The sequence below is a fragment of the Henckelia pumila genome, chromosome 3, assembly GCF_033568475.1.
Source record: "Henckelia pumila isolate YLH828 chromosome 3, ASM3356847v2, whole genome shotgun sequence".
Taxonomy (NCBI): domain Eukaryota; kingdom Viridiplantae; phylum Streptophyta; class Magnoliopsida; order Lamiales; family Gesneriaceae; genus Henckelia; species Henckelia pumila.
In genome coordinates this window covers 80,570,136-80,597,760 of record NC_133122.1, presented here as the reverse complement: position 1 = coordinate 80,597,760, position 27,625 = coordinate 80,570,136, and the positions used below count along the sequence as shown (strand labels likewise).

At 38.4% G+C, this 27,625-nt stretch overlaps 1 protein-coding gene across 4 annotated transcripts; it reads right to left on the bottom strand.

The window, feature by feature from the left end:
* Nucleotides 1–881: 881 nt before the first annotated feature.
* On the bottom strand, nt 882–27,176 carry LOC140892707 (protein virilizer homolog). 4 transcript variants are annotated; one of them, XM_073301670.1, is made up of 29 exons: nt 26,991–27,176; nt 25,551–25,639; nt 25,199–25,322; nt 24,302–24,943; nt 23,765–24,133; nt 23,474–23,578; nt 23,155–23,334; nt 22,301–22,442; nt 21,698–21,879; nt 21,413–21,498; nt 21,284–21,332; nt 20,965–21,031; nt 20,393–20,874; nt 20,214–20,313; nt 12,023–12,156; nt 10,927–10,994; nt 10,636–10,852; nt 10,291–10,506; nt 9,974–10,129; nt 9,825–9,878; nt 9,510–9,724; nt 9,334–9,403; nt 8,056–8,384; nt 4,194–4,335; nt 2,390–3,772; nt 1,658–2,281; nt 1,469–1,579; nt 1,302–1,373; nt 882–1,194 (listed from the first exon to the last, which is right to left on the bottom strand). In XM_073301670.1, the coding sequence occupies exons 1-29, from the start codon at nt 27,063–27,065 to the stop codon at nt 1,174–1,176; spliced, it is 6,504 nt and encodes a 2,167-aa protein (XP_073157771.1). In that variant the 5' UTR covers nt 27,066–27,176; the 3' UTR covers nt 882–1,173. The 4 variants fall into 4 exon arrangements, with proteins under 4 accessions (XP_073157771.1, XP_073157772.1, XP_073157773.1 ...); XM_073301671.1 differs by having other exon boundaries at nt 1,469–1,576; XM_073301672.1 differs by having other exon boundaries at nt 1,469–2,281; nt 2,390–3,267; nt 3,379–3,772.
* Nucleotides 27,177–27,625: the final 449 nt, after the last annotated feature.

Below are 27,625 nucleotides of genomic sequence, written 5' to 3'. Positions count from 1 at the left end.
TATGAGGGAAAGTTTAAGAAAAATAGAATTGGAACTCTTTGCAATTTACACCTGGGCTTCATGGAGTGAAAGAACCAAATTCATTCATACTAAGAAAGACCAGAACATGCTTATGAATGCAGACTGGTGCGAGGAGATACTTACTGAATTCAGAAATGTGCATAGAGCTTTAGTGCCAAGATATGATCGTGTAGCTTGCTCTTCACCGGTAATCTGGATGGCTCCGCCTCCTGGTAAGCTCCGACTTGATGTCGATGCCGCATACTGTGAGAGGCAAGCTAGGTGTGCAATTGGGGGAGTTGTTCGCAACCATGAGGGCCAGCCAATTCTTGCACTTGGAAGAAGAATCGAACTGTCTTTCTCAGTTTTACAATCAGAATTATATGCAATACATGGAGGTTTAAACACTGTTTGTGAGCAGAATTTACAAATACAATATCTCACTTCTGACTTTTTCTTGGTCATGCAATCAGTCACGGGACAAGAGAAGAATCTACTCGCTGGCTGCTTCTGCTATTTCTTCTCCCTCTTGTTTTGTATGGAAGTGCGGGAGTTTTTTTTTTTGATTGACTGATCTTGTAATTAAAGATATTTTGAGTTGACTATTTAATACAAGATCTCTTTTCAAAATGAGTATTGAAATCGCATAAAAATTTCCTAAAATCCCCAGACATGAAAACGAGGCAGAAATCCCAAGACAGACATGAAAACGAGGCACACGAAATTTCCAAGGAAAAATGTGACTGTTTTGGAAAATAAAAAATACACAGACATAACCAAAGAAAAATGAAAAATTGAGTTAAGTGATTTCGTGAAAAATAAGATTACATCGGATTTGCATTGGTTGAAGTAAAATTTCATCACAAGGAAAATAGAGTCTATGGACTGAGTAATCTTTTCTAGTAAATTGGAGTTTAATTAGCACTTTTTGGAATGCAATTATTACTCTCCTTAACTTGAATCATACAACATTACCTAAGCTACACTATCCAGCCGTCAAAAAATGGTACCAAGAATACTACCTCCATGTACATTTTCATTAGATGAGAAAATAAAACCTAAATAATGCACAAACAAATAGGTTGGACGGCACGTTGCCACTCAGGAGCATAGCAATACAGGTTTTCCCAGGCGCAGGAGTGATGACAATAGCTCATTATCATCAAAATACCACTATAGTCGACCCAATCGTTCCTGGTAAGTCGTAAAGAAGACGGTCAAAACAGGATTATAAAACAAAGGGGTTATAAAGACCAAAACAATAAAGCAAAATTGTTTGAACTAAATGAAAGTAGTGACACCTGTAGCATCTGCATCAACTTTGGATGTTGCTCGAGAAGTTGGCAGAGTTTATCCCGGTCACTCAGAAGAGACTGTAATTCAAGTTAAAGAATCAATGGTCAAAGACATGATTATACCATTCAACAAACTTGTGCTGCTATATAATTGTACAACCAAATGTACGAACCTGAATAGCTTCAGGTGATCTAAAATACTCCTGTAATGAAATTGCAGGATCCTGTTGGGATGTGTGGTCCCCTGGCAGTTGTAGAAGTTGTGATCGATCTGTTTGTGGCTGCTGCATTGCATGCGGTAAATGTTCCTGATGTGTTTGATAATGCAAATAAGATGGGGAGGATTGGAGAGGCTGCAGCACCTGGGATGTCTGTTGCTGCACTTGTGAGGAACTTTTTGACAAAGGTGGTGGGCCTTGATCCAGCCTTTTCGAAGTTGGAGCCGGTGGTCTGAGATGCTGTGGTGGAGGGCGAGGGATTTGTGGTGGTTGTAATGGTTGCAATTGAGAGAGGGTTGGGATGGAGTGAACCGAAGCCAGCGAGATGGGAAGATTCTGTGAGAAATTGGGCAAGTTGTCTCCTTGCTGTTGAACTAAATTATTTCCATAAATAGTGGAAGGTACGGAACCAGGCCTATAAAGCAATAGTTGACCTAAAGGAGGTGTGGAATAAGAAGAGAGCATTGAATGTGAAGCTGCAAGATTTACAAATCCGCTATCAACTTTTGGAGCAACAGAGATTTGCTGTAGATCAGAACTACCAATGACTTGAAAATACTGAGGTGATTGAGAAGTGGGATTCTTCAATGAAGATAAAGCAGAAGCATTGGCTGAGTAAGGAGGTGGTGTGGGAGGAAGAGGTGGGGGCCGAGTAGATAAACCCTGGGAGGAAAGAGATGTCCGTCCAAACTTCATAGGAGGTATCACGATGGAGCCAGCAGGTGGGGTAGGACTGTTAGTAGACGCAGACCCATATTCTAACTGAACCTGCAATACGTAAATAAACAGAGGACGCCAATCATTTTTTTAAAAGCAAAAAAAGTAAGTAAATAGTCGAAAAGAAATAAATAACCAAAATGAGAGTAGATCTCTTACATGAAATCCGGGAGGAACCTGAGCCTGCATATCTGCTATGGACTTGACAAACGATGAAGATTGGCTTATAGCAGGATCCAAATGCCGAGACATTAAGGGCGAGACAGCCGGTGGTGGTGGCATTGGAGGCAAAGGAGGCTGATTTGAAGGAAATTTTGGGTCATAATAAACTTGTGACTTGCCTAGAAGAACATTTCTACTATTCTGAAAATTTTCTTTGGAATATAAGTCAGGTGGGATCAAGGAATCAACATTATATGGTACAGATGAGGATGGACTATTCCTATGAACAGCAACTCCTAAACTGCTAGGTATTTCAGGGGAACCGTTTGCACCAGGAACTCTAGCGGAAAAATTCTTCAAGTCCTGCAACTGATCAGAAAACTTCTTATCCGAAGAAATACTTGGTTCTCTGGTCAATGGCATCCCTGGACGAGATCCTGATATTCTTGATGAAAACTCACTTGGAATAGTTTCGTCCATGTTTGATGTCAGTGGAGTCCCCATGCGTGAGAAAGTACTACTTTCATTTACATCACTCTCTGTTTCCTCCACTATTGAATGAGGAGATCGTTGTTCGACCACAACAGGTGTTGGTAACTGTACATTATCATCTGGTTGTGGAAAAGGCAGTTTATCATCAGGTTCAGATTCCTCTGCATCAAAAACTATATCAATACCCTGAAGATCATCATCAAGATCCGGTTTCAATTGCTCAGGTTTACTGGAATTGTCCTCATCTACACTGTTCTGGGAAGTTATTGTTTTCACTTGTGTAGCTGTATCACTGCCTGCCATTCCCACAACACTTTGTCGCTCCCTTTGTCTGGCCATGAATTCATCCACATGAATGGATGGTGGCCTTCCGCTCGAAGTTCCTATCCGAGGGAGAGCAATTACATTAGAAATATTAGTACCATCAGCATTTCTTTCTCTTGCAACATAGTCATCCACATGCATAGAAGGAGGCCGACTAGTATTTGGCTTACGTTGTCTGAAGTTATCCCGACGACTAGGGCCAGTGGGGGTGCCAACAGGTACCGATCCCCTAGAGAAGGAACTTTGGGCAGTAGCCTCAGTTACTGAAATGTCTCCTCTGCTACGTCTATTTCCCTCCATAGGGATCTTCCTTTTTGCAGGAAGACCCGTCTGTGTTAGTCTATCTCGCAAATTTTCTGGACACTCCCAACCAAACCTGTCACCAAGTTCTGTCGTGCAGTACTCTTCAATCCGTTGCAAGCTTCTGTCTTCAATTTTTTGTATTCTTGGGGAAACTGAAGGAGTATGTAATGAAATGTAACCTCTGGCAATTGCAGCATCATCCTCCACTGAGCCAGGAGATTTTTGCAATAAAAGCAATAACAAATTTGCAGACTCTTTGAGCTGAACATTTACAAATAAGAAATTAAAGCAAACCCATCAGGCAAAAATAGTCAAGTGAGTATGTTGGGTTGGTTCTGAAAAACAATAGAATACTCCCCACAACACAAATGATGCGACAATAATTAAAGAAAAATGAGAGATATTTGATATTGCTATCAAATCCCCAGAAAAATATCTGCGCTCCACTAGCAATGATAGTGTAGAATAAACACAAGTACATGACAATATGAACTGAATAACTAACTACTTCACTCCCCGGTCTATAATATTCCCTCAACACAAGCGAATTCCTAATGGGATATTTAATTGGGCCTCTTGTGACTCCTAGTGTCACATTTTTTTATCTTGGGTTAGGATTCTCTTCCAGTACCCTAATACAGTACTAAATATCCAGATACAATGATGAGAGTGTGTGACATACTGCTTTGTTGCCGGTGTCTGATCCAATCAAAATTTTGAGGTCCTCAATATGCTTAAGACTTTCCTCAATGAAACCCTCAATAGAATTCTCATTCTTCACTCCGAAAAGGTACTTGATTGCAGAAGCCCTCTCCCAAATTAAGCTGAAGAAAAGGCAATGTCAGGATGGCATAATAGCAGATGAAAATAATAGTCCATAACAGGATAAATTTGAGGTAAGAAAAACTAGCAGCAACATTTAGTGCAACTTTTTTACCATATTTTCAGTGTCCATCTAGTAGCTACAGTCAAATCTCAATAAAGGCTAGGGAGAGTGGGAGATGATGCCCACTGTATTTGCATGAAAATGTAATTACATAACAAATGATTTGCCTTGGATGCAGTTTTTATACAGTCAAGTTAATAACCACCAGAAATCAAGCTCTTATAATTCATTAAACTAGTAATTTATACCCCTCTTTTCTCTGTAAGTTATCAAACCAACACATTAGATACACCAAAAGCACGCAATATGTAATCCGTGAAAGTCGAGAAACTTTTTTTCTCATAGAGTTTTAGAGGCATCAGAGCAAGCACAAGCTATAAGGCATCAGGGCTCGAGAAGACTGTCTTCTCACGATGTGTAAAAACAGAGCTCCTCATTATGGTGAAAATGGTTTCATAATTACTGCAAATATAATCATTGTTCTAAAAGTATTAGCATCCTGCTTGTATAATGTTACGAGAATGAGAATGAGAATGACAATGACAATGATAATGATAATGCGGCATTTGAATAGCTATTATTTTATTATTTGTAGTTAAAAAACGATTTGATTATTAAAATAATTTCATTCCATTCTTTTTCCTTTTATTTTGGTACCCCAATAATTGGAATAGAATATACCAACCATTCCGTTCTCATTCTTATTTCATTCCAAGTTGATTTCAATCCTTAACCTTATTCCTTTCCAAATTCCAATGTACCAATCATCCCCTTAGGGACAGAATTTGCCAGTAATTTTGAATGAATTAAAAGAAAGCTTTTATTCAATTGATGGATGACTAATATTTGAGCTGGTTACATGTCAATTGCCTCTAGGATCAGACTCCAAACTCGCCTGCATGCCACCAAGTTACTGAACTTGGTATAGAATACAGTCCATATAACATGCTGAATTGATAAGTGGAGCTTGAGCTGTAAGATTATCAGCTCAATAAAACTAAATCTATGCTCAAATAACCAGCGGTTTTCTCAAGCACAGTCAACGGCTTTGTACAGTTGTACCTCAAAAATAATTATAGTTGTCACAGACATAAATATTATTTTGGATTTCAATATAGTGGGCCTAGGGCCCTAGACCAACACAGTTTAAGTGATGCAAGCCCAAGCCCTTAGAAGGATCTAGATATGGGGAAAGGGTATAAAATGTTAGGGGAGGGTGATTAGGAATCATGCAGTAATTTTGTTGTGAAGGAAAATACTAGCTTGGGCTAGGGGAGAGGAGTATTCCTCTTGTACACAGTTTCTCTCTGGGTTTATTTCAGTATAATTCCATATTATCTTTGTTTCGTTCATCTGTTTCTATTTTACATAAATGGTGGTTGCAACAATTGGTCCGACACTCCGACCTGCCAGATCTTGATCGGAGGGGAAGAAGAGGTGTCAACCACAGAGCTGGACATGAGACTTGATGCATTGCAAGGTAAGATGATGAAGACAACAGAGAATATGAATACAACAGCACAGCAATTAATGAAGACCCAAGCCTCCGGTGGTTGCAACTGATCCCAAGGAAGAAGCCGGAAACAAGTGAGGGGAGTAGCTTGCCGTTGCATTGATTGAAAGACAGTGGTTGTAAGGCCCTGAACGAAGATTTCGATTTGTCGCTGATGCAGATGTGGAGAGGGGTTTGACGATGAAGATTTTAAGATGATCTTGTCACATATAAGGGTTCCGGAAAAAAAGGAGTACATGGGCTGGCAATTTTTAAGGCCCATAATTGTTAAGTGGGGAGAAGGAATAGCCCATGACCCAATTGCAATAAAGAATGCAATTAAATTGGAGCATGAAGAGAGGAAAATTGTGGGCTCTTTCATAATCACCCAAATAGTTGGGTTATGGAATTGGCCCGAACAACCTTCATCCAACACACAGCGCGGGAAGAGAACACCACGCAAGGAGGGTCACACTCTTTACCAGCGGATTTACACATCAGTAGCGGTGAAAAACAGCAGGGAAAACCTGGAGTAGAAGAATTAAAGACCAAAGGAGCCACAGATCATGAATATTGACTGCTAGGGTTACTGGGGCACTCAGTGGAAGTTGAGAGCTTCTCAATTATTGATGGTAAATTTGTTATCCTACTGCATGAGCATTTGTCTAGTAGTAACAGGAGATGATGATAAGGAGATAGAAGTGGTAAGGCTGCGATTGACGAAAGATTTGAAATTAAACCATTGGGAAAGTTAAAATATTTCCTTAGCATTGAGGTGGCTCACTCTAGACGGGGTATTTTTGTCTCCCAACAAAAGTATGTAACAGATCTTCTCAACGAGGCTGGTCAGACAGCATGCAAACCAGCAAGCACTCTTATTGACCCAAATATCAAGTTAGGAAAAGCAGAAGAAGATGCTGCAATAGACAAGGGAATGTATCAGCGACTAGTTGGGAGACTCGTTTATTTATCCCATACGCGACCGGACATAGCTTATGCAGTGGGTATAATTAGCCAGTTCATGCAAGATGTTCATCTCCAAGCAGCCTATCGGGTATTGCAATACCTCAAAGGAACACCAGGAAAAAGTATATATTGTTTAAACGAAGTAACAAATTGTTGCTCGAAGCCTACATGGATGTTGATTATGTCGGATCTATTATTGATAGAAGATCAACCTCAGGGTATTGTACCTTCCTCAGTGAGAATCTAGTGACATCGAGAAGTAAGAAACAAAGTGTGGTAGCACGATCTAGTGCAGAGGCTGAATTTCGAGCAATGACTCAAAGGAGTGTGTGAACTATAGTGGGTAAAGAATATCTTGGATGATTTGAAGATTAAGTGGGATGGCCCAATGAGACTTTACTGTGATAATAAATCTGCAATCAGCAAAGCTCACAATCCAGTCCGGCATGATCGAACAAAACATATCGAGATTGATAGACACTTTATCAAAGAAAAACTGGAAAGTGGTTTGATTTGTACACCATATGTGTCCACACAGGACCAGCTGGCAGATGTACTTACTAAATGATTGAGCAATTCAGGGTTCCAAAACATACATCATCTCCAAGCTGGGAATGGAAAATTTCTATTCACCAGCTAGAGGGGGAATGGAAAATGCTTAAAAAAAATTTCAACCGCCTAGGCGGTCACGGACCGCCCCGCCACCGCCTCCCGCCATTTACTAATTTACTAAATTAGGAAGATTGTGATCAATTTTATTTTTTTAAGATATCCAATAAGTCATGGGATTTGATAGATTTTATAGATTCCTTTCCTTCTAGGACTTTCTCTAAGAATTCTATATGGCCATGTATTTGTATCCTTTCTAATTATAGAAAATACCAGATTTCTATTCTGCACAGTGTTAAAGATCCAAATATTAAGATTCAAGTGTAGCATAGATTCCTTCAAGTGTAGCATAGATTCCTTCAAGTGTAGCATAGACAGAGACCCATAGAGAAAGCGGCAACGGTGACATACTTGCATTAATTACCATGATTTCTGTAGGATGCAGCGGGATATATCCAACTCAAAATTAACCGATATTGGAATGAAGTTAACTCAAGAACCAATCTTCGATACTTAGAATCAAATTAGCTCAAGAATAAATATTTCACGCATCAAGAAAATACAGAAAATAGAGTGAAGTGATAAACATACCTTTCTCCATCCATGCAAAAGTTTAATGCGCCAAAAGATAGTGCGTCAATTGCGGTAGCGACATGTACTGCAGGCACATCCTTAGAAGAAATTGACCTTAACAAAGAATTCCAGCAGCATAACAATGGAGGACGCTCCAACCATTCAGATGCAATAAGGATATTGAACCTTGCATTGCTTTCACGATTTATTTGAGACTCAGAATCATCAACGGCCGATGAGTGAATGTGTGTCAAAAGAGACAGTAAGGAACTTTGGCCTTCTATAGAGGAACCCATCTCTTTGAACGCTGACAGACAGGCAAGCAATTCATTTCCAACAGGCAAGACCTACATATAAAATGGAACTAGAAAAAGTAAACCAAAGGTTTAAATAAGATTGTGGATAGCCTCTACTGACTGGGTAATCAAGATAAACAGGCAAGAAACATAATAGAGGGATGGGAAAATCAATTTGATTAAGCTTCACGAGTTAAAGACAAACTCCATCTTCAGCTCATCATGACAAATAGAAGGCAAAACAGAAAGATCAAAAATAAAAAGTTAATTCGTGTTTCTAATATTCGATCATTTCGATCATACATAATTATGTGACATAAGTCCACAATTAATTTCTCTATGGGCTGAAGCCCAATAAACATGTAGCTCAATATGTTTATAAAATTATTAAAAATATTACTTCGGGTCGGGTGGGGTCGGGAAAAGGATTTATTCCCGATCCCTCTCCCGATATTAATCAAGATGGGAAAATCCCGAAAATTAGGGTGGGGATTTTTTTGGTACGGAAATGGGATGGGATTCGGGAAGGGTCGGGATTTCATAAATTTTCCAGCCCTATGAAGAAAGCATTGGCCAAGGAATGTAAAAAACTATTTCAATACTCAAACTACAGGAAACAAGGACAGCCTATTACATCTGGTTTTCAGAGAAATGGGAAGTTCTTGCACATTGTGAAAAGAAAAGAAAAAGGAGCAAACCTACAACAAGATCATCTCTAACAAGTCAGGAAGATATAAAAGCAATATAAGCAATATATAGAAACAGTCAATTAGACCTTTAATCTTGTAACATAGTTACTTAAGGTACAAGGTGGAGTAAGGGACAGGCAGGGATTAGCGGAGGCTGGAAAGCAATCACAATGGCACCACCCAGGTCACAAAGCAAACATTGGATAGCGATGAGTCATACAAAACAATTGAACTTATCATTTGCTTTTACATATACAAGGGAGAATTATTTTTAAAAAAAATATATATAAGGGAGAATAATGTGAACATACCACACAAAATCTAAGCAGATACGCCAAAAATACGGAACATGTTTCTACCGTAAATTTGTCAGCAACATCACTGAAAACACAGATATTACATTTTTGTCAGGAAATCACATTGGTCTAGCCAAGGAAATGTGGAGTAATGAAGGCATCATACACAAATTCAAAGTGAAGTTTCTGACCTGTCATGTGGACCATGATGTCGAACAGATGCATGGCCATCACAAATTAATGAAATTGACTTGAATATGGGTATGCAGCAACTAACAAGGGATGATCCATATTTTTCTGCATTTATGGTTCCGGGTGAATGTTTCACAACAGAATTGGCAGCTTCCATACACATGTCAAGCACTTTTGTGAGCATCCGAATGCCACCCTCTTTCAACAATAACGGCTGTGAGTTGGATAAAGAGAAAAAATACACTCTCGCTGGTCATACTAATGCTGTTTTATAAAATCAAGCAACAATGGCAAGTTCCAAGATACAAGAATACCTTAGCATTTGGATGTTCCAATAAGATGCAAACAAAATTAAGCAATTGGTGAACCTGGAAAAAAAATATCACAAAAATGTAACAGGAAGAGAGATTTCTTTCATAGAACAAATGTTTTCGAAAAATCCATAAAAATGAATTGGTCTAACCTTGTAGGCATCCACATCGAATAATACCAATGAATCTGAGAGGCGATGAGAGATCCATGATAATAATGGTTTTAGCAATGCCGAAGCATTATCAATATTCAGGCATGCAATGCGAATTATGAAGATACATAGGATATCTTGCACAACAATTGACATCTGGTCAAAGGCAAAAATGTGATTAGACCAAAAAAACATAATGAAAAGCAATCCTACATTCAGTTCAAAGAAAAAAAATGAGTGAATTATTTGGAATCTTCACAACCACCTCAAGCTAAACCAAGCAAAGGCATAACAGAAAATTTAATCAGATTACATACACTAATAGCGCAATGTAGAATAATTTCACCAAGTTTTGCAAGTTGTGGAGACAAATGAGCTATCAGCTTCTCAGGGTGTCCAGGCCTTAGATACCAATTGACCTGTTTCTCTTTAAGAGGGCCAAGCAACGTCCCCACAGCCAAGGCTCGCAAGAAGCTAAATGTAGGCCTTCCATGCTTCCACAGCCAAATATTTTCATCCGGTAATAAATCATTCTTCAATGGAAGAAAACGTGGCAGAATAAGTTGATAGCTAAAATTTCTCTTCAAAACTGTTACTAAAATAAAAATGCATTTTTCCAACACAGCTTCAGAATGAACAATCCATTTGAGGGGGTAACATACCAGTAGGCAAAATAAACTGCAGATTTCCTTGGGGCCCATTACCAATAATGACGTTGCGTGAAGACTGTCGAGAAGGAAATGGAAAAGACCAGGGGTCCAACTGTAAACTGGCCAATAGGCTAGTGCTGATGCAAGAAGATGGCACACAGCTCCATAGCCAAGTGCAAATTCAGGACAAGAATGGGTTAAATCTGCAGAACACGCAGCCACATTGGGGCTGCAAATTTAAAAATTACTCGACAATATTCTAACATATGTACTTGACATTCAAGAAATGAAATTTCAAGATACCTCACTTCTCGGTGCAATTGTAAAAGTGTATTCATTAGTTTGGTGTTCCTGTGTTGCTCCTTCACATCCTAAACTCAGAAAATATGAATCAACAAAGGTAAACGAACAGATACAAATCAAGTGATGACATGTAATAATAAGTACACACTTGGTGAGTAGGGAAAAATTCTGTATCACCTCCAATTGACAAGGTCAGGAAGCAGTGATAAACCTTATGTTAGATGAGTAAATATAGGCAACACATAATCCAATTTAACTAGGTAATCCTGGAAACCAAAAAATCTAGCAACCATTTAAAAAATGGTACAAGTAGTAGTAGAAGTCCTTAATGAGCTCTCAATTAAACAAAAACAACACTAGAATACACACCATTATCAACAGATTTGTTACTTTCAACAAACACTTTACTTCTTCCTTCACGCGATGTATTTGCACATGATTGCCATTTCCAAGTCAATATGTTTTAAGAGGCACACATTACACTCATACTGCTTTCTTTTCTTTCTTTTTTTCCCTTTTTCTTCTTTCCCAAAAATATCAAATTTGTTGATCGATAACTTCTCAAATATGGTTAAACAATCTGCCAGCAATCCAATCAATCTAAGGTAATAATGGAACACACTTAACTGAGAAAAATCAAGGGAACCTAAAAGCCAACGATTTCTTAAATTACACTAGTAAATTTAGGAAATGTATCATTCTAAATTCTATCTTTCCAGTTTCGTGACCTTTGCATCTAAGGATATTTCAAAAACATGGCAAAAGTCGGGCATAATCCTAATTCAACTTGAACACCCAATTCAAGAAAACTGAGGAAGGCTTCGACCAGAGCCAGGGTTAGCTTTATCAGATTCAAACTGGGACGGAAAGATTTACTGTGTATATTATTTACTTGCCCCTCCACTCATCAGCCAAGCACTTGAAAACAACTGTTAAAAGATATGACCACAGAAATCAAGTTGTGCTGAGAAATACCAAGGGAAGTAAAATTTTTTGATTCATCGAATTTATTTTACGGGTTATTTATGTAACTTAACTAGTCAACACAAAGATCACAGTCACATATAAAGGACTCTACTGGAATGATGCAACAAACCTTTAACTTCTGCAACAGATTAATGAGCAAGACCAAAGATGGAATCAGCAGATCAAACAGGCTCTTCTCACGACTTCGTTCCAGGAGCAGATCAGTAGTTGAATTGCCCTCCATACCCTCATCAACAAGATAATCTATCCGATACAAGAAATTGAGTGTAGTATTAATTCCATTTATTCTAATGAAACTCCAACACAACAATTCCTCCATTTAACTCCAAGTAAGAAGTAGAACGATAGTTCGACTCAATTAAAACCCTAAGTACTAAGGCTCTGTTTGGACAAGTATTTAAAAAACATTGTTATAAAAGTGGCTTTTACAATATTTTTATAGAAGGTTTTAAAAGTTTTAAGAGTAATCAAGTGTTTGGACAAATATTCTATAAAAACATTTTTATAGTTGAAAAGATGTTTGGACAACTATTTAGAAAAAAACGATTTTATAATTAAAAATAGTTTGAACAATTATTCTATAAAAAACATTTTAATTCTGGTTTAACCCGCGTTTTTTTAAATAATAAAAAAAACCTCTCAATTTGTTCTTTAAAAATTATACTTGAAGAAAACTTATCTAAAATGAAATTTAAAAACATTTTACAACTTATTCAAATACATGTGTTAAGTTATTTTTTGAGATAAACATGCTCGTCAAATGACATGAGAGTGTGTTTAGACTATTGCCAAGTAAATTGGATAAGTTCATACTTCAACAGTTTGACAGATAAGTTCATACTTCAACAGTTAGTGATTAGACAGACAATAAAAAAATTGAGTCTGTCTAATCACAAACTGTTGAAGTATGAACTTATCCAATTTACTTGGCAATAGTCTAGAGAGAGAATTTGTCCTTTTTCTTCACTAGAGAGAGAATTTTTTCAAAAATGCTCAGCCCTTGTGTAGGCGCACTTCGTCTTTCCTTCCCGATCGACCACCCTTTCCGTTGGCCCGCGACGACCTCCGGTGAAGGTAGGTGACGGCCGGCGACCTTCTCTCTCCTAATATCCCTAACCTAACCCTAGACTCGCCTTACTTTTCTCCCTCCTAGCTTTTTCCCGCTCCATAGCTTACTGCACACTTCGTCATTCCTTCCTGATCGAACACCCTTCCCGTCGGCCGGCGACGACCTCCGGTGAAGGTCGGTGACGGCCGGCGTCTTTCTCTTTCCTACTTTTCTCCTTCCTAGCTTTTTCCCGTTCCTTTGTCCTTTTTCTTCCCTGCGTTTTCCCGTTCCTTAGTTTACTATTCCGGCGACATTATCGCGTCAGTATGTCTTCACTTACCTTCGGTGGTCACTGGTCGGTTACTGGATTGTGGCTCGTGGCGTTGCACATAGTTCTTTTCTGAGACGTTTCCAGTTTGGGAGGTGGTTAAGATGACGATGGGGGAGGAGTCCAGGTAGTATAGGAGGGGATATTATGATCGACATATCTCCAGGGTGGTTGAAGAAGTTAAAATTGACAAGAAACTGTTTCTAATCAGGTTGGGCTTGAGGGGGGTCTCAATTTGTCTGACAGAAAGAACGAGGAATGCAAGCTATATGCTGGAGTTAGACTTTGACAGTGTTAAGTGGTTATGGTTGAAAATCGGGGATTATATTAATAATCCCAAGTCATGCCCAGCGTTCAACAGAGTTAGAGGTAAGGATGTTGTAATCTCTGTGCACAAATATGTCAATGGCAGAGGTAGCTTTCTGGAGGTGACCAAATATGCACAAATGGGTTACAAGCAGCGGTTTGGGGAGCCTGTGCAGATTGGTAAGGCTGTACTGAAGATTACTGATTCGGGGACCATAGATGCTAAGGATAACATCCGTCCTTGTCTAGTTAAGGATTGGAAGAAAGCACTTATTATCACAAAGGCGAGGGTTAATATCTCTTAGGATTTGGTGTGTATCATTCTTGGTAAGGCAGTTAAGAGGCAGATAGAGATCTTCCCGTTCCAAGCAAATAAAGCAGTGTGGTGGCCTAATAACGAGGAGGAGGCAGCCTTTTATTTGAATTTGAAGAAATGCTTCCTTGAGAGAAGGGTCACCTTGTCTTTTGAGGGTTGGAGGCAAGAGATCAATAGGGAAGAGGATGTGTCTGAATGTTGTAACAGCTGGGTGAGAATTTTTTGGTCTCCCTTGGGATTTATGGACGACGGACCTTTTCAAAAGGTTGGGGGAGGGGAGCAGTGTGGTGCTCTGTTTGATGTTAGTCAGGACACTATTCTGCTTAAAGATTTGTCCGTAGCTAAAATCAAAGTGGTAGGTCTTGAAGGTGGCTTCATTAATAGCTTCATGCAGATTCAGACACTCGTTGCCCCTTGGTTGTCCGTATTGTTGTTGACTCTGTCAATTTAGCAGCATATGACATATATGAAAGGCGTTCTTATGCTCAGGTAGTGGTTGATGGAGCAAGGGTGATGGTTGGATGGGGTGGTATGAAGAGGCCCTTGGTAGCTGGGAGTGGGAATGTGTTAGGCTCTGGTGTGGCTCATTGTGTGAGGCAGGAAGATAAATTTGACTCAAAGTCGAGGTCTGAGGGGAAGACTTATGGCCATACTTGTATCGTTGATGGTGTGGAAGTGTTCGTTAACAGCGGTCATAATATCATAAAAAATCCAGAAGAGGTGAGCAGCAACAGTAATAGATCATGTGGAGCAGAACCTTTGTTTGGAGGTCGACAGGTTAAGATTCTCAAAAGGATCTGTCCTAAAGGGGGCTGGTGAGTTCAAAAGAGGCTCTATCCAGTCATCGGTGGAGAAAGAGGCGGCCTTGGCAGACTTCTAGTCAAGGGGCGGATGGTAGGTTGGCGGGGGAGAATTTGGAGTTTGTTTATAGCCGAAGAAAATCAAACAAACCGGTTGGCTTGGTTAATTCTCAAACTGCTGGTCATCTCAGGAGAATTTGGTAAGGCTGGATGAACAGTTTTTAGATGCTCGAGACAATGGGATATGGGAGGATCAGGCTATAAAGGACTTGACAGGGGCTGGCTCAGAGCAGGATTATGAGTCTACTGAACCGGAGAGCCCTATTTCAGCAAGCTCGGATGTCTCAACACCGTCTTCTATGGGTTGGAGGACATTGGGGGCCTTTTTGCATCTTCTCCGAGCGAGGTACGATTTTCTTCTCAGTCACTACTTTTTGATCAATCTTCTACTTCCTTTTCCTTCGTTCCAGTGTCGATCTTGTCTGAGGGTGTGTCAGAGGGAGGGGGGGCAGGGGAGGTGAGACAACCACTGTTTGGGGAAAAGCCAGGTTTGTCAGGGAATAATGTTCATGGTTCTGAGCAAATGAGGTGTAGCTTGGGGGCTGGAGAGGGGCTGGGTTCGCAGTTGGTGGAATTGGAGGGTGGTGAGGCCTGTTTACTTAAGATGGGAGTCCAGAAGGTGGATTTTCAGGTTGAGGGCTATACAGTGATTAAATGAAGATTTGTTCTTGGAATATTAGGGGCGGAGGATCGGGTACTCGAAGGGGTCTTATTCGAGCTATTTTAAGAAAAGAGAGGCCAGATCCAGTTGTACTTCAGGAAATCAAAAGAGAGGTGGTGGATAGAAGATTTATTGCCACTCGTGGTAATGTGGGATCCAAGAGTGGTTTCGGTCAAGGATAATCTGATTGGGGAATTCTCGGTATCCGTTCGTATTGAGAAAGAGATTGATAACAAGTGGTGGTTTACAGCGGTATATGGGCCATGTAATCCAAGATTGAGACAGAATTTTTGGGATGAATTGGCTGGTTTGAGAGTTTTATGTGGGGAGAAATTGTGTTTAGGAGGGGATTTTAATGTCGTAAGATCTTTAAGTGAAAAATTGAATAGCACATCCATAACAACAAGCATGAATTGTTTTGACTCACTGATACAGGAATTGGAGCTAGTTGATCCGCCTTTATTGAATGCAAAATTCACATGGTCAAATTTGAGGGCGAACCCTATTTTCTGCAGATTAGACAGATTCTTATTTTTGGGAGGATGGGCGGAGGTTTATCCCTTTTATAGACAAACAGCTCTACCTCGAATCACTTCGGATCATTTTCCAGTTATTCTTGACACGGAAAAGGTCAAGTGGGGACCATCTCCCTTTCGATTTGAGAATGTGTGGCTTAAAGACAAAAGCTTTAAATCCTCTTTTGTATCACGGTGGAACAATGCAGAATTTCAGAGATGGGAAGGGTATAAATTTATGTGGAAACCTAAAGCCATTAAGTGCAACCTTAGAAGATGGAATGAAGAGAGTTTCAGGCTGGTGGAAGTTAAATGTACTGAATTGAGAGAGAAAATCAGTAGACTGGATGAGATGGGGAGTGAGGGGTTAGGATCAGAGGAGGTGGCCATCGAAAGAAAGGAAGCTAAATGTGCTTTGGAAGAAATGGTATGTCGAAGAAATCAGATTGACAATCAAAAAGCAATGGTGAAGTGGGTTAGGGAAAGGGACCACAATACTAAGTTCTCTCATTCTCTGTTGAATCAGCCGAAGAGTAAGGCTACAATCAACAAAGTGGAAAGGGATGATGGGTCGGTTACTAATGATGAGGACCAAATCTAGTAAAGTTTTCCAAAGATTTGTATATCAAATCAGAGGTGATGGGTTGGGGTGTTGAAGGAGTGGAGTGGTGCCCTATTGATGGTGAGATGGGTTTAGAGCTGGAAAAACCTTTTTCAGAAGATGAGGTCAAGAAAGCAGCGTTTGAATGTGAAGGTTGCAAGGCTCCGGGACCGGATGGATTTACAATGGCGTTTTATCAGGATTGCTGGGATACTGTCAAAGGAGACTTAATGAAGGTCTTTAATGAATTTTTTGAGGGGGTGTTATCAATGGAATCACGAATGAGACTTAGGCCCCGTTTGGTAGCTTGGACTACCTTTGGATAAGGGTCCAATCCAATGTTTGGTTCAATTTTAACAAAAAATGCTAGTCCTCAGGGCCCGTTACAAAGTAACTGCACCAGCTGGAAAATGTGGTACTATTGTCCAACCAAAACAGGTGGTATTAATAAGTCTCTAGTGTACAGTGTCTTGGATTACTTGGTTTTTCTCATTTGTGCCCTTGCCCCAATATTTGTTCATTTAGGCACCGTCAAACTTTCTAATATTTCCCTAAAAAAAAACTTTCTAATATTTTAATTATTATTCATCATATTTTAATAATTATTAACAATAATAATAATATTGTTATCAATATTTATTTAACGTTAAAATTGATATTCATATTTTTATTACTATTTCCCAATAAATTCATATTTATATTATAATTAAATTTAATGATTTTTTAAATTTTAATTAATTTTTATATTTTATAGTAAAAATGTAATAATTAACTTAATAACAAATAATTAAAATTTATAATATAAATAATTTAATAATTAATTTAATTTCGGTTTACCATGTTTTAATAATTATTAATATTAATTATTAATATATTATTTATTTAACAGTCATTGTTGCCAATGAACTTTAACATTAAAATTAATAGGTTAATTATTTATTAATTTCTAGTTATCGAAATAAATTCATATTTATATTATTATTAAATTTATTATTTCTATTTTAATATTTTAAATTATTTTTTGTGGTTTGAATTGAGAATTCAATAATTAATATAATATTTAAATTTTATTAATAATGATAAGGGTAAAAAAGTCATTTTTCAGTTTATCATTATCTCAATCCCGATGTTAATCATTCAAATCAAACGTAGCATTATTTATTTCAATCCTATCCAATTTCTTCAATAATCCCAACATAATTTATCCATACATTATCATATTCATTGAACCAAGCGGAGCCTTATATTTGTCTAATATCGAAGAAGCAAGATTCCATCAAGGTTAAAGACTTTAGGCCCATCAGTCTCACTACCAGTCTATACAAGATAATAGCCAAGGTTCTTTCTACTCGACTAAAGAAAATTCTTTCTTACACAATAGCAGAGTCTTAGAATGCTTTTATTGACGGGCGACAAATCCTTGATTGTTGTCTCACTGCGAATGAGATAGCAGAGGAGGGGAGGGAGGAGACGCAGAAGGGGTGGGTTTTCAAGGTTGACTTTGAAAAGGCTTACGATAATGTGGATTAGAACTTTTTGGATTTCGTTCTAATGAAGAAGGGGTTTGGCAACAGATGAAGAAAATGGATCAAAGGCTGTGTTTCGAGTGTTTCATTCTCGGTTATGATTAATGGGAGGCCAAGGGGCAAATTTCGAGGACAGAAAGGGCTCAGACAAGGGGATCCGTTGTCTCCGTTCTTGTTTAATTTGGTGGTAGATGTGTTGGGGAGATTGATTGATAAGGCTAAGTCTAGGGATCTCATACGGGGTTGGAGGTGGGTAGAGATAAGGTAGAAATATCTCATATTCAATTTGCGGATGACACACTATTTTTTGTCAAAAACGAAGGTCATTTACGGTTTTTGGTAGAAGTAGTCAGAGCATTCTGCAACATGTCAGGTTTAAGAATAAATATGGAGAAGAGTGTTGAGCTAGGTATCAATTGCGAAGAGGCAGAAGTGGAAGAGTTATCACGGCAAATTGGGTGCAGCAAGGAGAATTGACCCATTAAATATTTGGGGGTATCGTTAGGAGGTAATCCATTAAAAATCTCATTTTGGGAACAGGTTTTGACTAAGCTATCCAAGAAGCTGGCAAGTTGGAAGAAAGCTTTTTTTATCAAAAGGGGGGCGGTTTACTTTGATCGCTGCAGTTCTGAACGCTATGCCGATGTATTTCATGTCTTTATTCCGTGTACACAAGGGCATAGCGGAGGCGATGGAGAAGGTGATGAGGGATTTCCTTTGGGATGGGGCTGATGGCGACAAACATTGCCACTTGGTTGCCTGGGAGCAGGTGTGCAAGCCCAAAGATAGAGGGGGGAACATTTGTTTGAGGAATAGAGCCTTGTTGGGGAAGTGGTGGTGGAGGTTTTATGTTGAGGACGAACTGGTGTGGAAAAGGATCATCTTGAGTAAATACGGGTTACAAGAGAATGGGTGGGATGCGGGGTTAGCAAAGAATGTCACCTTCAGGTGTCAATGGAAATTTATTTCTCGATCTTACTTGGCTTTTCACCAATTAGTGAGGAAAGTGGTTAAAGGGGGAACCAAGGTCAGGTTTTGGGAGGATATGTGGTGGGGGGATTCTTCTTTCGGGATTTGTATCCATCTTTATTTCAGATTTCGGTCCATAACTTACATATCTCTTTTTTTGCAACGTTCCAAAACCCTTCCTCTTCCTTTTCATGGGACTTGCATCTTAGAAGGATTCTGAGGGATGATGAATTATATGAGTTAAATGCTTTGTTAGGTGATGTAGATAGGGTGAGGTTGATTGAAGGGGTAGACGATATAAAAGTGTGGGATGCGGATTCTTCAGGTATTTTTTCAGTAAAATCCTTCTTCAAGTCCTTCTTTCCGAGTAGCGTTTTTCCAGTTTTTTCCTTCAACATTATTTGGAAGGCTCCGGTTCCAACAAAGGTACAAGTTTTTTCGTGGACCGCAGTGTTGGGCAAGGTGCCTACCTCGGAGATGATGCAAAAGAGGTGGCCTACGTGTGCTCTGTGCCCCAATTGGTGTGTGCTGTGTCGGAAAGAGAGGGAAACGCAAGACCACATGTTGATTCATTGTACTTTCACGAGTGGGCTTTGAGCTAGAGCCTTGACAGAGATGAGGCTGGTTTGGGTGGCTCCAAGATCAACGCAAGATTTATTCGCTATAGATCTTGGACATCTTTTGGGCGAGAAAGGAAGAATCTTTTGGCGGGTGGTCGTTCATGGCATATGCTGGTCCGTGTGGTTGGTGAGAAATAAAAGAATATTTGAAGACTTTGAAGAGTCGATTGACGAGTGTTGGGAAAGGATCAAAATCCGAGTTTCTACTTGGATTGGGTCTCACGTTGATTTTGAGAATGTTTCAATCTCGGATTTATTACGAGATTGGGCTTTTGCCTATTGTTGATAGGGGTAGGATCATGACAACTTCTTTGTCGATGGCGGATCACTTGTCCGGATATTGTACTCTATAATTTTATCGTAATTAATATAATATTGTTTCTTATTAAAAAAAATGAGTCTGGCTGTTGAGCTACTAATGCAGATATAAGAATAACATAACTCCTTGTGATCTGATGGGTTTATCAACCTTCAATAAGTGATGACTTTTGGAAGGTTTGTATGTTGGAAGGATTTGCAAATACACAATCAAGATCATAAAAACACTGACCATATATTTTGGATGACCTCTCAAGCATGAGTTTGCAATTGATCAGAACTGCATGTACAACCATCACAGCACCTTCGTCATAGAGAGCAGCAGCAACAGTCTTCATCGAGAAAATAAAAATTAGACAGCTTGGTTTCAGTAATTACAAACAGCAACAAAGCTAAAAAGAGATCTCATACCTGATCATTGGAAATAAATGACAAAATTCGAAATGCTGTAGTAAGCTGTGCAACTGAGGAATCGCGGAGGATGACACCAGGAAAATCCTTCTCAGTAATTCGTCTTCCAATGAGGGTATCAACGACATTACCATCAGAACTACTGGAAGAATCTCCAGCGACATTATCAGCATCCATCATGTCAGATGCTAGAACACTATTTGACGCCATGTGAGCATCTCCTCCAGAAGCCAAAACAGCAGCATACTGTAAGAGCCCAATAGCCCCATTTTTATGGTAAACTACACCAGCATCTATCCATTCCAGAAGCCGTGCAGGAGCATCTTTTGTGTTAGAGCCCGGGGAAGAGGAATGCAATGCCCTATGAAGTTCCTTCGCATGGTCTATCCAAGATGTCAAAGAGGTTGAAGTAGAATCAGTAACAATAACTTCAAAAATCTCAGCTGCCGAGTGAAAGATTGCAAGATGTAAGGGTGACAGTCCTGTAAATTAAGAATTTTGCTCGTTCATAAGAAAACAAGAGGACGGAGATGATCAAAACACATAAATTACAAGACAAGATGCTGAGCTACCATTATTTAAGGAAATTGGATCAAACTCCACTCCACAATGCAAAGCATTCATTAACACTGAAAGAGCCTGCAGCAGAAAAAATATGTGTGCTTCAAATGTAGGAGTAAAATACTGGGGATGACATAAACATATCAATTAAGAAATGCAGAAATTTACGGGATGACAGCTTCTTAACGACCTTCAGATTTAAATCAATAAAATTTCCAGACAGATCACCAAAATAACTAGGTGAGATGTATTTTATCAGCTGCCATGTGAATAAATAAAATAACACAAGACCATTGGTTACAAACAATGGTCTGAAAGCCTGTAATATACCTCTGGGAAATTCACCAGCGCCAACAGAGCCTGGCGTCCACACTCAGACCTGTAACACACCAGAAACATAAAGTTAAAACAACAGCCTTAAGACACCACCAGAATAAACAAAAGTAGGCACGGGCATACCGAGAGAGGCGGCAGAGATCCCACAGCACCCATAGAAATTCTTCAGTGTTTGGAGTCAACTCACACAAGCTATTCACAGCAATTAACTGGACAAGATGTGAAAGAAAAATTCAAAATAGTTTTTACACACAGCTGTAAAACAAAGTTGAGAATAATTAAGATAAATTGCAAGTGAAGTACAAATCAACTTGAATAAAAGCTAGTGTCGAGAGGAACCAAAATCATAAATGACCTAATGCATTTTCATCATAGCAGTAAAGAAAATCATTCGAAAACAGAACTTACTGCCCTTGCATGCCTCTCAGCGATGACACAAACTTCCTTGGGCGGACAAAAAAAACCCTTGGATATCAAAACAGTTGCATAGCGAAGGGATATGGGGTCTTCCTTCTGAAAATTATCACTACCACGCAATGTGTGCATAACCGTTGAGAAAACATCAGGCTCATTTAGCAGGAAAGCTAGTCCTGAAAGTAAAAGTAGTAAACATGAATGGCAGGATCCAACCACCATAAGGTATTTACATATGGAGCACTATGGCTCATAATTATTGTAAAGCCAAAACACAAGGACAGGCACATGATTTATTAAGGCGAACACCCCAAAATGATGAGTTAAAATCTGAATATATGTAAAAAGAGATCATCACATATAATAAAATATAACGTTTATAAACTGGTAACGAATAATAAAACAAATATTCTTAGTACATAAGAAAAAACAGAAGTTGGTTATCTTGCATTTCATAGTGGATTTACTATCTCTTCAACAATCGCATGAGCCAAAGCACAAAGGCAGAGCCTTAACAAGCTCTGAGTCCAGGCGCACGCCTTGTGGAATTTTAACAACTATGGGTGTGTATTGTGACAAATATAACGGACATTAAACCTGAACGGCAAAATAAGAGCGAAAGAATTATTTCTTCAATATGCAATACAATATCCACTAACAGGTCAACTGCCCGTCCTGTTTCAGCTCGCAAAATAGAAGATGACAGCAATGCAGCTGACAATGGAAGGAATCCTCTCTCCTGTTTCAAGAACAAGTGAATAATCAACCAACTAAAAGACTGAATTACTATACAACTACAAGAATTAACAGAAAATTAAGGGAAGGTTGAAATGCACCATGAAGTAAGGAAAACATGGATTAAAATGAACATATTATATACATTGCACTATTGCAGTTTGCATTATGCCAAGACAAAGCAATAAGCATAAAACAATAGTTATCAGTTTGCTGTTTTATCCACCAAGTCATACTTCCCATGAAAACATCCTTAAAGAATGATTTAACAATCATGTAGTTTGGGATCATCATAAGAAGTTGGCTATCTTGCAACTGATCCCTCAAACAGGTTTGATTATCTCCCTCAGCGTTCTATAATTCCATCTCTCTGGACTTCCCTATGCACATTTCCAAATCACATACTAAGATATAAATCGAAAAATTTTCAAAAGAAACAAACGTAAACCAAAATATTTTATTTTGAAAATGGAGAGATCGAAGAAAAAAAGGTTACGAGGAAAACTTAAATAAATCCAAGATAAGGATGAAATGTAACAACAATACAATATCACTGGGGTAATTGTTAAAGAAAGAAACAAAAAACTCTTAGGGTGTTGGAGAATGATTGGAAGAGAAGTAAATTTGGAACCGAAAGCTAAAAGAGCTTCCACTTACAGAGATTATATTTAAAAGCCTTTGTTGGTTATACTTATACAAACATAATATCAGCATACCTTCAATTGTGAAAGCAAATGTGAGTCAATGTCTGAATTTGAAAAGCAACCATTGGACAAATTAATCAGGTCACTGGTTGCTTTATACGTTAATACTCCGCCATCGACGAGAAGGAAAGATCTGCTCGCAGCAGCCATTGGAGAAGGATCGTCCATTGGACCACTCAACATTATTAATTTCTGTCATGATAAATGTGTGTTCAGAGAGAAGCATCATATGCTAGTTTAACATAACAATATGGACGGAGAAAAGCACCAAATAAGTCATCAGTGACAATTGCAAGAATCCAAAAGCAGCGAGCAGTACAAAAATACTAACCAACAGTGTCTTGAGTTGCACATTAACGCAGGTAAGCATGTCCATAGTAAAATTTGTAACCCGGCCAACAGCAGATAAACCACCCAAGATGGACAGTACAGAGAACTGCAAATTAAAAAATTATCCTATAGTTTACATATTAGAGAAATCAGGTCTTGTTAAACCACCCACATACGTAAATAGTAGTCATCGTGGACATAGTTCCACACTCAAAGGCGTAATTTTCTCACATAAAGCAAATTCCATACATATGATAATCAGAAGCATGGTAGCAAATTGCAGTCCATGTACCTCATATCTAGAAGCAATTTCATAAAAACGCATCCGATGAAGTATGTATGTTGCAAGGGAAGCAACATCATGCCTTTGATTCTTCAACAACAACTTCAACAACTGATTGTAACCATCACTGATGCCAGATGGTATACTTTCCTTTTCCCGAGGCCACCATCCAAGGAAACCTTCACATCCGATTGAATGTTGAGTAGCCTGTTCAATGGCTTCAAGAACCAATAGAGTAAGAGTAGTAGAATTTTGTATATTGTGAGTAAAAACATGTCCCAGCTGCTTCATGCCTCCATAATTAACAAAGTAAGAGCAGCTCTCCCGACTAGAGCACAGCAAACTAGCCACACTCAACCACAGAATTGTATTCATATTCTGAAAAGAAATTTACAACTAAAATCAGTTCTGAAAATACAAATCATTCAATGCAGCAAAAAAATATAAAGGACAACATGTATTGAAACAATGTGGCTGGTCTCACTGAAATGTTGAGAATACGTAAACGGCTGCAACAAGGCCACAAGCAACATAGGTTTCAGCTACCTGTGAAAGATGTTGGTATCCCACATTTCCAGCACTGCCACAAAAATCAAAGTGTTCTTGCAAGGTATCCAACAATTCTGCGGAAGTAGGGACACGTGCCTCCGACTCGTAAAACAAGATTTCGCCTGATGATTCAGTGGAAAATTTTCCAGATGGATTCTGAAGTATTTTATCAACATCAAAGAGTTCCTTTACAGCGTCAGCAAGGATGCGATGAGTGTCCCCCCCATGTTTTGATCCATCAATTCTAAGTTGATTCAGATTAATAGTTTGATAAGATGAGGCTGCTGATAACAAGGAACTAAGAACTTTATCAGCTGCACCTCCAAGGTTCTTAGAGTCCAAAATTTTAAGGACTAGCTGCAGAAATTGCCTTAATTCAAGAGGAACATCCGACGCAACAGTTGCTCTATTTAATATATTCAAGGGAGATACAAGTTCCTTATTTCTGAGCTTCGTAGAACGAAAAGCTGTAGGTAAATCTTCCAGGTTTCCTTCAATAGCACAAACCGTGTCTATCAAAGAGCTATCTAAATCTACTTCAATGTTAAACTGGCCTAGATCTTCAGCTGTGTTTCCATATATAACCATGCTAAGGCTGCGGTAGCTACCTCTGACGACCAAATGATTAGTAACCAAAGCCTACAACAAATTATTGCATTATCATATAACAGAATAAAACACAAATAATATACAATCTTCAAGTGAAAAAACTTCGAATTATCCAATCCAATGGGAAAAATTACACTCAATTATCAACAAATCTACAACAAAATTTCCTTGAACATGCTTTATAACAGAAAAAGAAGAAAATAAATCAACAAAATGACTTAAAGTGGACATTTATATTGTTTAAGCAACCAGAGAACCAAAGAAAGAGACAAATAAATGCAGCACCTCGACTTCAAGTACATTTGATGACGAATGAGAGTATAAACAAGGCATGCATAGCCGCCGAAATCTCGTCTCTCCTTCGCATTGGATGAAAACCTCTAAAGCAAATGATGGAGGTGAAGTGGCCCTTCAAAATAAAGAACACAATAAGATTCATATCGAATTGCTTACAAGAACAAGAAATCACAAAACATAAATTGGAAAGTTCCACCAGAAAAAGGAAATTGCGGGCAAAAATAAAAGAATAGCCTTGGAGAATATCTTCTGGAGGACAGTGTTGAGAAGCCACCATTTCACGAAATAAGTTACAAGTTCCCTTAACATAAAGACATGAACATGCAGAAATCCACCTTACCCTATGAGTTTCACAGCAGGACAAAGTGATGCAGCATTCTGCTCAAGAAACTCACAAGCAGTGATTACAACAGGCTCTGAAAATAACACCTGCAACGAACATAAGAATTGGAGGAGCAGTTTTAGTAACTTTTTGTTCAACTTTACTAATTTAGGACCAACACAATACATAAGAATAGTAACTCACAGCAAAAAAGGTATGTTAAATAACCTGCTGGTCCGAAGTAGTTTTGTATCAACGTCAGCGTTTGGATTCATAAGCAAAACTTTTTAAAATTAGGACGGATGCAAATGATTGCAAAAGTTACTTCTGTCGGCTTTCTGAGGAACTTAATGGGATGTTTTATGCAATAAGTTAAACTATTCGTTTATTTAAAGGTATTTATACCATAAGTTAAACTACTCGTACATTTAAAGGTATTTATTTATTTATATACACAAAAGTTCCAAAAATTTGGCAACACACACTGGAGAGTCCATCTTTCCCCAACCACCACCCAAACTTTAGGTCAACTCCAGTTATATTATACATTAACAGCAACTGTAAATAAAAACATGAAAATTTGATCATCCGACGAAGATAGACGATATCTGATTCCTACTCCATAGTTCACATAAGATGGAGTTTAGATTTAGTCCAACAGTGCTCATGACACGCTACAGATCCTCTACCATTCCAACTGCCACCATAAAACCAGGAGAGTTAGGCAGCAGAATTGGAATCTGGAGTTCCAGTTTTTCTGTGCTCTTCCCTAGTGATATATATTACGGTCCGCACATCTTTAGACCCGACCCAGAAGCTCATTTGACTCATTTCTTACATGGCTTGGAGCGGATTTGCTTTCTGAGCTTGATGAATTGCTAACTTAACTAGTTAAAACTGTTTGAGCCTGGACTCCAGCACACTCTAGGAGAGGAAATGAAGAAGTTACGAGAAAGAGCTAGGGCAAGCCAGATCAAGAAACCTAGTTTGTCCCAAAATACCATGCAAGCGCCTAAAGGTAGGCCCTCTTGTTCATTCATATTCCTGCTACTCTAAATCATCATGCACTTGCACGGGAGCACAGGTCGGTAATATCAACAGGATCATATAAAAATGCCAATAACCCCCACCAAACTGTCTAATTGAATATTATTTATCACCACTTGCTATGAAATTGCTTCGATTACTATCTCTTGCATATCGTGAAACCACAAAAAGGCGCATAAACATACAAAGAACATCATATCATTCAAATAAATTTAGCTAACACTGGGTAAGTGCATCCAAACTAGTGAAAACACAATTTCAATTGAAGAAAAAAATCTAGAAAATCCATTAAAATCATTTTCAAATTCAATATCCGAAAAATAAAGCCATTGGTTTGAAATTACTCCATCAATCCACGAAAAAAAAACAATAAAAATACAAAATAACAGAAAATAAGTGCGGACAAAATACCTCGTCGACGTATTCATCGAGATGTGGGTGAACAAATGTGTGGGCGTAGAGCACGCAGGGTTCGGTCCGACCCATAGTTACCTCTGCTCTGACCAAAGCAGAAGACAACACAATTGAGTCAGGTGGGAGCAAAATCGGAAAACTTCTAGGGTTTAATCCCCACGCGCATGCAAACTGTTCGTAAGTCGTGACACACCATAAAAATCATTAGTATCTTTGGTATACTCTTTTTCCTTGTTTTACCCTTCCTTACACCACTTACCGTACCGTTGGGTAAGTATGATTAGAAAAATAATACATAAATAATTAATATAATATAATAAAAAATAATAATAAATATTGTATTTAATTTGATTGATGGATTATAGTTTATTTGATTTGATTGATTAAATTTTATGTAAAAAAAATGATAAATTACCATTTTGTCATTTTAACAATAAATAAAATATGAATAATATTATTTATAAGGGATAATATAGTAATTTAAATTAAATAATTTTATTGATGTGAGATAAATAATTATTGATTTGATTAATGTAAAATAAATAATTATTAGATAAAAAAATAATATGACGAGAAGAACGCGAGATTGAATAAGATGAGTTATACATAAATTAATAATATAGGCTACCAAA

Bases quoted from the DNA above. Each gene is read 5' to 3' on its own strand.
- LOC140892707 (XM_073301669.1), bottom strand. From the start codon at position 27,065: ATGGGTCGGACCGAACCCTGCGTGCTCTACGCCCACACATTTGTTCAC. The intron at 23,335-23,473 runs GTTAGTATTTTT...TTATCATGACAG, and splicing joins TGCAACTCAAGACACTGTTG to AAATTAATAATGTTGAGTGG. The intron at 9,725-9,824 runs GTATTCTTGTAT...TCCAACTCACAG, and splicing joins TGGAACATCCAAATGCTAAG to CCGTTATTGTTGAAAGAGGG.